The sequence below is a fragment of the Antedon bifida genome, chromosome 4, assembly GCF_963402885.1.
Source record: "Antedon bifida chromosome 4, ecAntBifi1.1, whole genome shotgun sequence".
Taxonomy (NCBI): Eukaryota; Metazoa; Echinodermata; class Crinoidea; order Comatulida; family Antedonidae; genus Antedon; species Antedon bifida.
The window spans coordinates 26,287,351-26,301,547 of record NC_136229.1 but is presented as its reverse complement, the minus strand read 5'-3'; the positions used below and the strand labels follow the sequence as shown (position 1 = coordinate 26,301,547).

The following is a 14,197-nucleotide window of genomic DNA, read 5'->3' as shown; positions in this document are numbered from 1 at the left end:
TATGTACAAAAGTACATTCTCTTTTAGTTAAACATAATTCAAATAACAAAATGATTGCAGACAACCAATAAATACTGCATTTCAGTATATATAATCTATGAAGACTAGTGTCCATGTGCTATTATATCTCCAAGTTCAAGAATCAAAATCTGAGTTGTTCTCTCCTATTCTACATAGGGTAGGGCTCTGTGACAATCTTAAATGCTCATCCGGAATACAAGTGTACAATGTGTTTATTTTATTATTGCTTTTAGCATTGTAACTCTATACATAAATTATACATTGGTTGACTGTACTACAAAATACCATGAAAGACCCAGTGGTCTAATGGTTTTAGAACACATCTGCATATCAAGCAGAAGGTTCCGGGTTCAAATCTCAGTTGAGTCAACTTTTTCTAATTCTCGCAGATTTCCTCATCTTTATTGTTTCAAACTGAATTTAATTAATTTGAAATGATAAAGATGAGGAAATCTGTGAGAATGAGAAAAAACCAGGATTTGAACTCGGAACCTTAGACCACCATAGTATTGTTCAAATTTGATTGGATAGTGACTCTTTAACACCCTCAGCATGGTATTGTGGAACAGTACTAGTTCTCAATTGTATGTTAGCGCAACAGAGATCAAATTGATGAGCCCTCATCTTTTAGTATATAAATATATATATGCCCACTATTTTTCCTTTTATATCATTTCTGTTTTTCTTTCTCAAACAATAGAGTATTGCATCATTCTAAAAAATTCATTCATAAAATTATAATATATATTCATAGTAAACATATTTTTATAATAATATTTAATTTTATATAAGACTTGAACTAAACTACTCTCTATTTGAGATGACACGATTTTTGTCTCGTGTAAATTTATAGTCAATAGTCTTTCGAAGCAGCCTATATGACTGGGTAATACACATTTGGAAGTTTGTTGTTGTTTGTACTTGTAACTAAATTTGTCATTTCGTCATGATAATAATACATAATATTTAAAATTAACTTTGAGTTTAAATAAATTACTCAAATGGATTTAAAGATTTATCATAAGCATTGTCCTCATCGAACGGGTTTGTACCAGAATCTTCTTCATCAAATGGGTTGTTGGAAGCTTGCTGGGCCGCCGAGTTTGGCGTTACTGCTCTAGGCTGTTGCCGTGATTGTGAAACAACCGGTCTTGTTTGCTGGGCTGGCTGTCTTTGAGGCTGCCTTGACTGCATTGTAGGTTGTGTCCTAGGTGGTTGTGAGATGGGTGGCTGCCTAGCTTGTGATGCTGGAGGCTGCCTAGTTTGTGATGCTGGAGGCTGCCTAGCTTGTGATGCTGGAGGCTGCCTAGCCTGTGATACCGGTTGCTGTCTGGGCTGCTGCCGTACCTGCGGCTGCTGCCTAGCTTGGGAAGGTTGAGCCCTGGATGGCGACACATTTTGTGACGAGCTTTGTTGCTGCGTTGCGAGAGGCGAGCTTGATCTTGTTATTGGTTTTATCTGAGCTGCAGGCAACGTTTTCACAGGAATGCTTTCAGGCATTGGTTTACGCTGATGTGAACTTGACGTTTCGGTGACTAAAGTTACCTAGGAAACAAATTATTTATTTATGAAATACATAATTTTATCTACACTGATGCACATGCACATTGTTGCAAAAATTTAATGCTGTATGTCACAGTCAATAAATGGAAACAGCATATGGTTTGTATTCAGAATATGTCTATAAAAGCCAATTTACACCGAAAAGTGGTAAGATGAAAACCATGTAACTTGTCCCAGTAGAATCTGTATCTATCCAGAGCAGAAACTGCCTGTCCACTCCACTGTTTGTGTAAATGGTCATAAGGAATAACATAGACTGATTCTATATTTGTATTACCGTTACTGCTCATCTGCGTACATTGGCCTTTACAATAAGGGCGTGTGGCGCAGTATGTTGGATGTTCGACTACTGATTGTTAGATCAAAAATGACTGGAGTAATAATGTTCAGCGCTTAGAGGTTTCACAACATTAGGCGCTATATAAATCCAGGATATTATTATTATTATTACAAACATGCTACTACAAAGCCAATAAAGAAAGGTTTACACTTGGATGCAACGATGAGGAACAACACAAGTGAACTATTCAATTACAAGCAAGTTTGGACGATCCATTGCATTGTGATTAGAAAATATCTTGCAGCGCACTTACATCCTTGCATTGCGTCAAAATGAGAAGCATGCTTTAGATCAGCAAGTTGTCTTTGCTTTTTAAATGTTTAAAAAAAACATAAAGAAGATTAACAATAATAATTACTTTGTTGAATACACCTCTTCCAAAGTAGTCTGCAACCACTGAGAAGCCATCAGTTGACTTTTCAAGCTGTAAAAAAAGAAATAAATCTTCCAATAATATACAAATGAATGAAAAGAAACCGAAATTATTATTATCATGAATGCACAGTTAAGCTCTGTCTACACTATCAAACTTTATGTGACAACAAAATGTGATGTCTCCATATATGGACATGATGATGACATACCACTACCATATTTGGGAATATCACTACCATATTTGGGCACATCACCACAATTGTTGTCAAATTAGTTTGATAGTGTAGACAGAGCTTTAGAAATTCCTGGAACTGTTTGATACTAACCTGCCTATGGAATTGTTCATGGAGGTCACGACTTTGTTCTTGTGCTCGGATGATATCTTGCACTTTCTTATTTTCTGGAGCACAAACCGGGCATTCTTGATCATTCTCAGCATAACCTTCAAAACAACTGCATAATAAAATAAAGACAAAATATTGATTGACAGAGGCAAATTAATACACAATTTATTTGGATTCTTCCATTTTTCTTTTAGGGTTGTCATCTTTGTAAATCATATTGTTCTGTGTATCCAAGAGTATAACAATGACACAATTAAATGTACTGTAGGAAATTATGCAACTACTCTATAAAAATAAGGCTTAACTACGAAGGGTAGTACAGTATCACCTGCATTGACTGTTATTCAAAAATATCAAATGTTCAAAAAATGGAGCTTATCTGCAAACACCAATTGAAAACGTTTAAACTAGAATTGAAGAAGAATTTGCAGGTGTATGCGTTTGCATGCCTGGTTTTGGGGATAGGGAGGTACACATTTAAAATGCTCTCCATGTCCATGCAACTGAAAAAAGGTGGTTCATTTATTTTGACAGAGGCAGAACTCTGTCTCAGCACGAGTACATGTGCACTTAGTACATCCTCTCAACCCCAGTTACTTACTGTTGGTGATATGAATGTTGGCAGAGGAAGTGTACTGAAGGAAGCTCAAGTGGATGGTTACATATGCTACACTTGGATACTTGAAAGATCTTGGCACTGAAAACAAATAATTGAAAAATGCCTTGGTGTAATCAATAAAACTGCTTGTTCACTTCAATTACTGTATCAAGTTAGGGAAGGCCATTGCATAACCTTAAATTTTATTTTTGGACAGTACTACTACATATTAGATAACTTATCATAAATGATTCCACCGAACTTTCGAGTTAAAATAACAATTGTGAGGCATTTGATAAATAGGCAAACTGCCTTAAAATGTCTTGACATGTTTCGAGAAACTATTCTCATCATCAGAACAGAAAACAACGCCTAGAGTACTTATATACCAATAGGACAGGTTGTATGTAAATGAGGAAGTAATTAGCATGATAAAACACCAAGGAATGTAGGTAACAAACAATCATATGTCAAGCGTGACGCCTAAGTTATAGATTTGTTTGTTCAAGGAAGGTTTACTCCACGTGATGTGGAGGGCTTCCTACATATTATTTTTATTTTATTATATTAAGTTCTTTATGTTAAAACCTAAAGAAGCACAATAATTACCTTGTCTTAAGGTCTTCAATCTGACCTTTCATTTTTTCTGTTTCCTGTTGATATTGCTGTATTAGTCGCTCATCCTCATGTATTTGATCATTTTCTAGTTGCAGTCTTCGAATAATATAATCCTAATGAAATAAAAAGAAATATTAGATTAAAGATATCGGAGTGAATTGAAAGGAAGAAGTATATTTGTCTTTATGCACTGCACTGTCTTCGTTTTTTTCGACTCTCCGAAGACCGGATTATCTGAGAACTGAAAAAAAAAATCTCCCAAAAACCAGACTTTTTTTAACAGTGAATACTTCAAGGCAACAAAAATTAGATTAATTGGAGCTCTAGTTTTTCCAATTGCAACGTACGCATGTGAAACATGGGTAATTAATGCTGCAGATCAAAAACGAATTGAAGCTTTTGAGATGTGGGGCTGGAGAAAGCTTCTAGGTATTCCATGGACTGCCAGAAGAACTAATGAAAGTGTAAGGCACGAAATAGGCAAGAAAGGCACATTAATCGAATCTATTATCAAACAAAAACTACAATACTTTGGACATATTGCCAGACGGGAAGGAGATAATATGGAGAAAATGATTATGTTTGGGAAAGTTGAGGGGAAACGAAAAAGAGGCAGAGACTCAGATGGATTGATGGTATAAGTGGTGCTACAAACCGACCAATAATCAGTTGCTACAATGAAGCTCAAGACACCTCATCAGAATGGTCACGAGTACTCAGATATGAGTAGAACGACGAGAGAGTAAACTTATTACAAAATTCTAAGCTACCTACCTTGACTACTGATAATGTTGCAGTTGAATTGTGGGCTAGCGTTTGTATGACAAGCAAAGGAGGCATTAAGTTCATTTTATCAATGTGTGATAAGACTTCAGTTATATACTTTTTACAACTATCTTCTTTACGAGCAAAATAAGCTAAAGTCTGCACCCAGAGATTGGAGTCTTGCTTTCTATGAAAAAAGATATACATAAACTGTAGCTTGTGTTCATATGTGCTAGAAAGGAGGGATTATTTCATTGGAGGGTCATTACTTGAAAGGAGCATTACTCATTATAGGGAGCATTAATTGTATTGAAGGGATTTCTTATTGTAGCAGTCATTCATTGGAGGGAACAGAGAAGTTATTATTCGAAGGATTTTTTGTTATTAGATAGAGTAGGTAATTATTTGAGGCATTTTTTTTATTTGAGAGATCATTTATTGCAGGGAGTGGGTAACTCATTGTAGGGATCATTTGTTGGATGGGTCCATTCATTGTAGTGTGTAATCCTTGTTATTGATAGTGTAAAGATATTTACACTTACCCATATCGCTTACATGTTACCAAAACCTGTTCATATTCATCATGGTCCATATGATAACGAAGAATTTGTTGATATCTGGAGATGAAAAAAACAAACTAACTTAACTAACAAATGGAACTAGATACTCATTGAATTTTACTATATTCAGATATGTGTGTATATTGATTCATCTAAATATAAATTGTTTTAAAGAAAAACTTACAATTTTGCTTTTTCATACAAGTATAAAATTCCTTTTTTGAAATCGTGCATCTGACACAGAACAAGAGCTTGGTCAATATCATATCCAGCCTGGAAAGAAAATGTGAGATGCAATAGTAAACAGTATCATTTTGACATAAGGCATGTATGCATAAAGCTCTACTTTATGTGACAACAAAAATGTGATGTGCCCATATATGCACATGATGACATCATATCACTACCATATTTGGGCGCATCAATTTTTTTATGTCAAACTAGTTTGATAGTGTAGACAGAGCTTGAGAACAATTTCCAAGAGTTTGGAAATTACAATCTATAGATGTGGTGGATGAGTACAAATCATTTTAAAGCCTAAACTTCACAAATGTTCATCACCATATTTTACTTACATCAATATGCTGCATTAGGTTCATGGACTTTTCCTCCAGACGCACCTGTAGTCTAGAGTCACTCTCATGGGCCATGTCATGCAGGTACAGCTCAAGCAGAGTGTTGTAGATTATTTCAGGAGAATTTGGTTGAACCTAAAAAATTAAAACAATTAGTAAAATGCAAGCAAGATTGTTAAATTTTAGGCCAGACTTAAATTGAGGATTACCGTATTCTAGGGTCGGAGGGAGAGATACAATTTTCACAGTAACACTAGTATATTACTAAAATTGTGTTAAAGATTTGATAATGTTGGACATGGTGGAGGAAAAGACGGACACAGGGTTCTTCGTGCACACATTTTGATGCTCTTTTAGTTAGTTTAGCCAATTTTGGAGACACCCTTAGTTTGTTGAGTCACAAAGGTGTCCCCTTAATAGAGGTTATACTGTACTCTGTTATAGGCAATAGTAGTTAAAAGCATAACTTACAGTTGTCATGTGTTCTAGAAATTCCATAAGTTTACGTGAGTTGTTTACAAAGATATGTATGAACTCCTCAGCGGCTGCTCTGTTTACTGTTGGTATACCCCCTGCCATCATATCTTGGTCCACAATTGGTGCTAAACATATATATACAAATATCAATTAGTGAAACTAAAGCCGAAGTATAGTCTTTTCTCGGGACCCATTACAGTTTTTATTTCACGATCATTTGGGAAATTGCCTCATGATGAAAAAAAAAACAATACTGTGAATGGCTCAATACAAAATAATAAAGCAAGGATATAGTCTAAGTATAAAATAAACAGGAAAACTGCTACTCTGACTATTGTATTTTTATATTAGCTTTATGGACAATATATTGGCAGTGTGAACAAGGCAATCTAACAGAAGGATGCTGAGCTCCAGAGATCAAAGGGTTTATCTATGGTTGCGACACAATCAGTCCCACACCCCTTACACCGCATGCAGCGGAAAATATGTTCATAGTACAGTACTGTTGGTATTTGTCGCAGCCAGACATAAGATCAAAGGATTGTTATGAGTTCCTATCTTGGCAAGGGGAGCTCAGTGTCCAGTTGTTTGCCTTGGTGTGAACAACTTCAGGTTTTGTCTGAAGAGACAGGGTATGGTTGCTTACTCACAGTAACATTTTGTAAGAGGGACAAAATTGGAAAATTATTAAAAGATGTTAGTAGAAAAGAGGTATGAGAATCGGATGGAAGGATTGATGTGCACAATACTAAAAAGCAGAGAGATAGTAAAGCAACATTGAGGGAGTAGCAGGCAGTAACCTGAATTGACATCAATAAATGATAACATACCATCTTTAGGTTTGTAATCAGTACATAATGATTTCAGCAGTTCTGTTGTCTCAGTTGGTACCTCGCTCATCAGCGTTTTGCCATATTTTTTCATATTGCTCTCAGCCTAAGTATAAAACAAAAACCAGTGACTAAACACTATTACAGTACTTATGTTCTGACATTTAAAATTGATATTTGTCCCTCAATACATAAAAATAAAGCTGAATAAAACCAAACTTTTAATAGTCGATTTTGTAGTTATAATAGTTTTTTCAGTAGAAAATACATTTTCATTTATAAAAAGACAAAAATGGTTAAATTTAAAATGATTAAAAAAAGTTTTTCAGGTAAACATTTTTTTTTTCTAATCCAATTTTCAGTCAAATTGAATAACTATTATGTGATAAAATGGCATATATAGTATTTATTTTTTTCAGGTGGAAAGAGAACATGTTAAAGCTCTAACCCCTTCAAAGTTGAGTCGTGAGATGTACTGGAGAGCCTTCTGCCAATCTTTGATGTCCTCCAATTGTATCTTTAGATACCAATCATGCTGGTCGTGCTTCTCAGCGAGAAAGAGGGCGTGCTTATAGTAACCAGCTTGACGGCAAACCTTGATGGCAGTCTCCACATCAAAATCTACTTTATCTTTGGTCTGTGAAAAAATTTAAACTATTTGTGTGGTGAAAATATGAAATATAAAGCTTAGTGTAATTGCTTGTTCTTGATAACAGATTTTACTAGGTACATGCCATTTTATTAGTCCAAAATAACTACTCCACTAAACTGTAGTGGGAACTGTTGTAGTTTGTCACCAGCCGAATAAGCATTAGTTGGTTTAACAGCCCAGAATAGTGTTTATAATAGCGTACATTGATACTAAATCAAACCTTATTATTAGGAACACGATGAAAACTATGTTGAAAATGAATTTCTTTTCTTTATTTCATACACAACAGTAACTCACCAATTATAAGCAGCTATAAGATGGATAAACTATAGTATGGTTATAAACTAAGTCTCCTACAGTTGAAACATTTACAACCCTGGCACTAGGTCTGGATTGAACAAGGGACTTTTAGATTGGAAGGCAAGCATGTTAACCACCAAGCTACTGTACAACTCCACTACATTATAAGCAGATAATACTACTATACGTACCATGATGAATTCATCTAACTTGGTATTGTCTTTAAGTTTTGTGTAGCAATTAAGTAAAAGTGTTGTGTGGTCCTCATTCGCCAGTGACTTGGTATGAAGAGCCTGCAAGTACGCTGTTAGGTTGTGAATCCTCTGGGCATCTAGAAACTAATCATAAAGAAATATTATATATTTTTTATACTAGGTTGTATGTTATTGGCAGGTGGTTTTGATTGATGAGATTGATTGAGGTTTCTTAAGGTTCTCGACTTAGAATTGTATAGTATACTTTTTCCTGGCCAGCATTATCTTTGGGGTGCCTCTGTCTTGGTTGTTGTCTCTGAGCACCCCGTCGTCTGTGGCAAGGCAAATGTGTATCCTGCTCCTGTTTGGTCACCTAGGTAGGGGTCCGGGATCGCGACAGAACGAGAACGGATGGGTCCCTCCAAAGAAATTGCATTTTATTTGTCAGGAATTTGTACGATTTGTTTTTTATTTTTTAAATGCGCCTTGAGCACTCTTGAGTGGTATGTGCGCTATAAAAATCCTGTTATTATTATTATTAAATGAGGGACTCTACTGTATTCTAAAATTCTTGATCGGTATAATTATGGAAAAACATCTTACTAATATTATACATGTTATCAATTTTAATTAAATAAATAGTGTACCTTTCTTATAACATATGATGGTTCTAGATTGCCAATTGTCCTAATATACTGTCCTATTGCACCATCATGGTCACCTTTGTTGTACAAGTGATCTCCATATTGAGTAAATATATCCACTAGCCCATCCTCATCATAGTGCTGACTTTTTGCCAGGCTAAATAAGAAATAAAAAGATGTTGCATCCATAGAAATGTCACATATTACATGCTAATTCGATGGTGATGGTACGACCATGTGGTGTGGCATTTACAGGCGATATCTCATCCATTAACAGGGGAAATGTGGATCAGTTTTAACCGGATTAGGCACCTACAGTACTTGTCTCAAAAGGTGCATTGAAGTTCTTTTGAAGGTACAGATGCTAAATAAGAGAGAGATTGTCCTACTACTTTGGAGCAAACTCATGGCATTCAGACATTAATAGCACACAGGAGAGGATCCAGTGGGGTAGTACTTTTTGATATTTATTTTTGAATGATAGCCATGGAAAAATGTCAGGTTAGTCAGTTTTTGGTTAAACATTTTCCAATACAAATCAAATCAATTAAACCTTACTTGATTGCAACTACATATAGATTCTTCTTGAAAAGCATCTCTAGTTTTGTCTGAGTGTCTTTCTCTGGAAGTTGGAACAACTAAAATAACAACAAAAACATTTGAAATATAGACATGTTAGTCTTTAATGATAAGGCTAAAAACAGAGTTATGTTAGTGTACCAGGCCCATAAAGTAGGGAAGTATTATCTTTTGCTGTTTTATATTTTCTCATTATTTTTGTATATCTAGACTGTATCTTTTATTTGATCAGATAAATCATTTTGTTGGGCCTTATTTTTAGTAGGCCTTACTTTTTTAGGCCTTACTGTTGATAGTTATTTGAATGCTCTTAAATACATAAAGGACATAATACATGTTAATATTCTAACAACAAAATTGAATTACCTTATCACCAGCTATGACATAGAGGGAGCCCCATTCACAAACAACATCAACAACTTCTGGAAAGGGACCGGAATAAGCTGAAACCAAAAACAAATGAATTCTGAAACACTGGTTATATCATGGAGGTATTATATTAATAGTTAAAAGCATTCAACCAATGCTTGTCTTCTTAAAGTTACGTTAAATGATAATTTTTTAAAGGAAACTTACCAATAAATTTATTTTGAATGTCATAAACAGTCACTATGTCCATATGTCTTGTTTGACCACTACTGCACATAAATAAAAAAAAATATTATTCATGTCAAAATGATTCTACTGCAGTTACTGCAGTATTAAAGCTTTTTTGGATAAAGATACACACTGTTTATTGCAGTGACTGACGAAAAGCATACGTTATTGCAGTAAAAAAATATTTTTTTTTTAATTCCTGGGTTCAGCTCTATTACAATTGAGGAGGACTGCATGATGGGTAATGCAATACATTTTATTTACGTACTTAAGTACTTACCTTGTTTGAACTCGAGGAATATTTTTGCTGTCTTTACCAACTATGATCAAATATCCGCGATACCAGTGTAGTAACCTTTTCTCGCCTTCAAAAGCTAAGCAGGGACCACGCCCATCCAAATGGTAGAAATAAACTGCCTGTGTAATAATAAATATGGTTTGATACTTCGGAGATTCACAACGAAAATAAAATGTTTAATTAGAAATGATTGATGATTGGGAATGTTCCTGTTAGAAGTATTTAAACACATTTGTGTTGCGTGTAGTCATTCAGGATACTAATTTTTCTTACATGAAATTCTACATAAATATAAGTATATATATTGTGTTGCGTGTAGTCATTCAGGATACTAATTTTTCTTACATGAAATTCTACATAAATATAAGTACATCATACTGTACATATCCTAATGATACAAAATAAGATTGTTTACATTTATATAAGAAAGGAATTATTTTCTTACATCATGTCGACCAATGATCAACTGGCAGTCTTGTGTACTGTCACTCATGACGGTACATCGTTGTGAGCATCCATGTTGGTCTAGCACCTCCTAAAAAAAATATAAAATGTTAATAAATTCTCTCTCATTTGCTTTTCAGGGGTTGGCCTCATGGTCATACCATGCAGGAATGAGACTAAGGCTCTGTCTACACTATCAAACTTTATTATAGATGTGATGTGCCCATAATAAGGACACAAAGATGGCATATCAGTACCATATTTGAGCATATTACTACTATTTTGTGTAGTGTGTGTGATAGTGTAGACAGAGCTTAATTTCTCCATGGTCACACAAACAGTATGCACCGGAACTGCTGACAACAAGGGGCTGAATTGAACCAGAACATCGGGGTAACCCTCTACCCATCACAAAAGATGCGCTTGCTTCTTTAAAGTACACACAGACAGACGAAAAGTTATTCAAGAAGACATGTTGCACCACCAAAACTATACATGCTGCGCTGATTATATTTTTTACGTCAGTTAATGTTTTGACAAAAAAAATGTGGTTTTCCCAAATGTGGTAGTGATATGCCCAAATATGGTAGTGATATGACATCATCATGTCTATATACGGGCACATCACATTTGTTGTCACATAAAGTTTGATAGTGTAGACAGAGCTTTATAGTGTATACAATAATTTGTATCCAATCAATTTTCCATTCTTCCAATGTACCTTTTTAGCATCCTTTCCTGTAACATTGTATGATAGAACCATATTCTCAGTGACTACAAACAAGTATGTATTGCGTTGAGTGTGTCGGAAATAGAGGCCAGTAACAGGCTTACCACCGGAGTGGATAGTTTTAGTTTTGCTGTGTCTAGAAAAATGAAAGAGATATAAATATTTAATAAGCATCAGATTAATTCTTTAGGATATCATTTGTGTTATGCATTAAAACTGTGTGTAATGAAATGTTTGGTTTATAAACTGATTAGCAATGCATGAATAAGCAACAATCAAGCAATTTATCCATCCACATTTCTTGGGCATGTGCAGTATAACTTCTGTCACCATATATAGTCACCATTTACACTGTCATATACCACTAGGCTACATTCTGTTGATGTTTAAATCAGGTACGAATAGTTATACAGTAGAACAATATAAAAGGGGCATCTTTAGAAACCAACACAGTTGTCATCTTAATAGGTGTGTCCCCTAAATAGGAATTGTCTCTGGTGTTAAAACATATTTTGTCACTTTGTTTGTTTCACAGGAAAGTGTTCCTTTATTATAAGGGGGAAAAGAGGTGTCCCAAGAAACTACTGTACTGTAATTATCACTCACACCTACCTTTCAACTGTCACATCACCCTTGATAAGGGTAACAGTACCATCTTCAAAGCCAACAGCCATCATATTCATGTTATCACTAACGCTAAGGGCAATGACCCGTGAAGGGTTCATGGTTCCAGGTAACGCTCGAGTGATTCTGGAACACTTAGGAATTCCCATCCTATCAACCTGACAAAAAGACAAATTAATCAAATATTTTTATTACAATCAATACGTAAATGGGGAATAACCTGCTACTTGCAGCCTACTGGGCTGAATTGCATACAGGTGTGGACAATAGCATTCTCTGTGTGTTGGTACCCTTTCCAACATTGCAAAAATAAATGATAATGGTTGGGTTCAGGAATAGGGGTGTTTTCAACTCTTCATACCATAGCTCTCCTTCAAAAGAAACTATGATCTATTTATCCTGGCAAGCTAGGAATAAAATAGATTACCATTCTACAATCTACAATTGTATTGGTTCTTTTTATAACTGATTCTTAAGATAATTGTAAACTTTGCAATATTTACCTTATCAAAGTTCCAGACTTTGATAACAGGATTAATGCCAGACTCATCTTGCTAATTAGTAGGAGGAAACAGAATAAATCAATTTGTGATTATTTATTGTAATTGGTTCGAAAAAAAATTTTATGTAGAAAAAGCAGAGATGAAAATGAAAATGTAAAATTTAGTCTAATCTGTGATATTTGATAGTCAGAGACAAGTAATAGGTGTTTTGCATGAGCTAAAGAACAAGTATTACTAAATTTATTTAAAAATGTGATTCAGCATCTGAACAAGGGCAGGGTAGCCTAATTTCAAATTGTAAAAACAGTTGAATTATACCCTAAAATACTGAAATACGGTTCTGAATTCAGGGGCATTGTGTTCAAATGTTATATAATAAAGCTTTGAAATGTAATGTTTCTAAATTAAAATGAATTGCATTACTGTTGTGTATGATAACTCACCCCTATAGTTACAAGGACGTTATGTTGTCTTAGTTGAAAGATGTGCGTCACTACTTGCTCATACGCAGGAAACGAGGAAATTTGTAAATTACGATCAATAAAATAAAGGTTGCCCTCATAGTCACCGACAATGATCTGACCCTTTCCACTCGTACACACTGAAATGTTTATCCCCTGAAAAAAAAAAGATTTGCTATTTATTAAATTGGCCTAAATTAGAAAGGGGTGGGATAATATGATTAAAATTGGTCATTATGATATTAGAGATTATAACATGGTAATTACTATTATACAGTCAATAATCAAAAGTACAAAGTAAAATGAGTTGCAAAATAGTGTTGCGCACTGCCGCGTTGCCTGTTTCGAAAGCTTCCCAATGTTAAAATAGATGGGGAATTGACTTACTTTAAGCTTATCATATATCTGATTTGTATCTGGGTGTTTTACAACTTCTTTATCGAAGAAATTGAATCTCCGCCACTGAAAATGAAAAAAAAAATCATTGATTGTGCAGGTCAAAAAGAATAAATGATATGGAGTCTGAGCCTGAATGAAAAAATTGCCTTCTTTAATTTTATAATTTTTGACTCATTATTCACTGATTATTATATATTAGTAGTATTTATTGTCATATTAATAATATTATTACTTAGTAATATTAATAAATAAATGTTATCCATCCATACATGCCAATATAGACTAGCTTAGGCCTAGTTTTATTACGTCCCCTAAACAAGCAAAGTTCTTTTCGATGTGCACTCTCATTGCCATAAATTCAAGTGGACAGGGCGAAACGACCTGGGATTGTTTTGTTTTGTCCATTCCGCTATCCAGGGACCAACCTATCCGTCCGGTCGGGTCAGGTGCTGGAGCTAGGCCGGTTGGCCAACAATAAGTTTACCGGTACCGCCCATCAACTTGCGTATTATATTCAATCATAACGTTCGTTTCAAATAGACTAACACATACATTTAACCTAAAACTACAATTAATTTGTATTATTCTAACTAAATTGTACAAATATCGTGAAATTAACCTACTTGTTGCAAGAAAGCCATTTTTTGGATTTTTTAATCACACGACCTCTGTTTCCTGAGCCCACCTAAGCTGCTAAAATTATAAT

The 14,197-nt window shown here is 34.7% G+C and overlaps 1 protein-coding gene across 2 annotated transcripts; it reads right to left on the bottom strand.

The window, feature by feature from the left end:
- Positions 1 to 223: 223 nt before the first annotated feature.
- Positions 224 to 14,172, bottom strand: LOC144839606 (vacuolar protein sorting-associated protein 11 homolog). 2 transcript variants are annotated; one of them, XM_078695040.1, is made up of 25 exons: positions 14,115 to 14,172; positions 13,480 to 13,554; positions 13,075 to 13,248; positions 12,632 to 12,682; positions 12,117 to 12,286; positions 11,496 to 11,640; positions 10,776 to 10,865; positions 10,313 to 10,449; positions 10,012 to 10,073; positions 9,802 to 9,878; positions 9,415 to 9,494; positions 8,860 to 9,013; positions 8,210 to 8,356; positions 7,515 to 7,703; positions 7,067 to 7,172; positions 6,231 to 6,361; positions 5,760 to 5,894; positions 5,369 to 5,457; positions 5,167 to 5,241; positions 4,634 to 4,811; positions 3,851 to 3,972; positions 3,245 to 3,340; positions 2,626 to 2,752; positions 2,283 to 2,348; positions 224 to 1,566 (listed from the first exon to the last, which is right to left on the bottom strand). In XM_078695040.1, the coding sequence occupies exons 1-25, from the start codon at positions 14,130 to 14,132 to the stop codon at positions 1,015 to 1,017; spliced, it is 3,246 nt and encodes a 1,081-aa protein (XP_078551166.1). In that variant the 5' UTR covers positions 14,133 to 14,172; the 3' UTR covers positions 224 to 1,014. The 2 variants fall into 2 exon arrangements, with proteins under 2 accessions (XP_078551166.1, XP_078551167.1); XM_078695041.1 differs by having other exon boundaries at positions 10,012 to 10,070.
- Between the last annotated feature and the right edge of the window lie 25 nt (positions 14,173 to 14,197).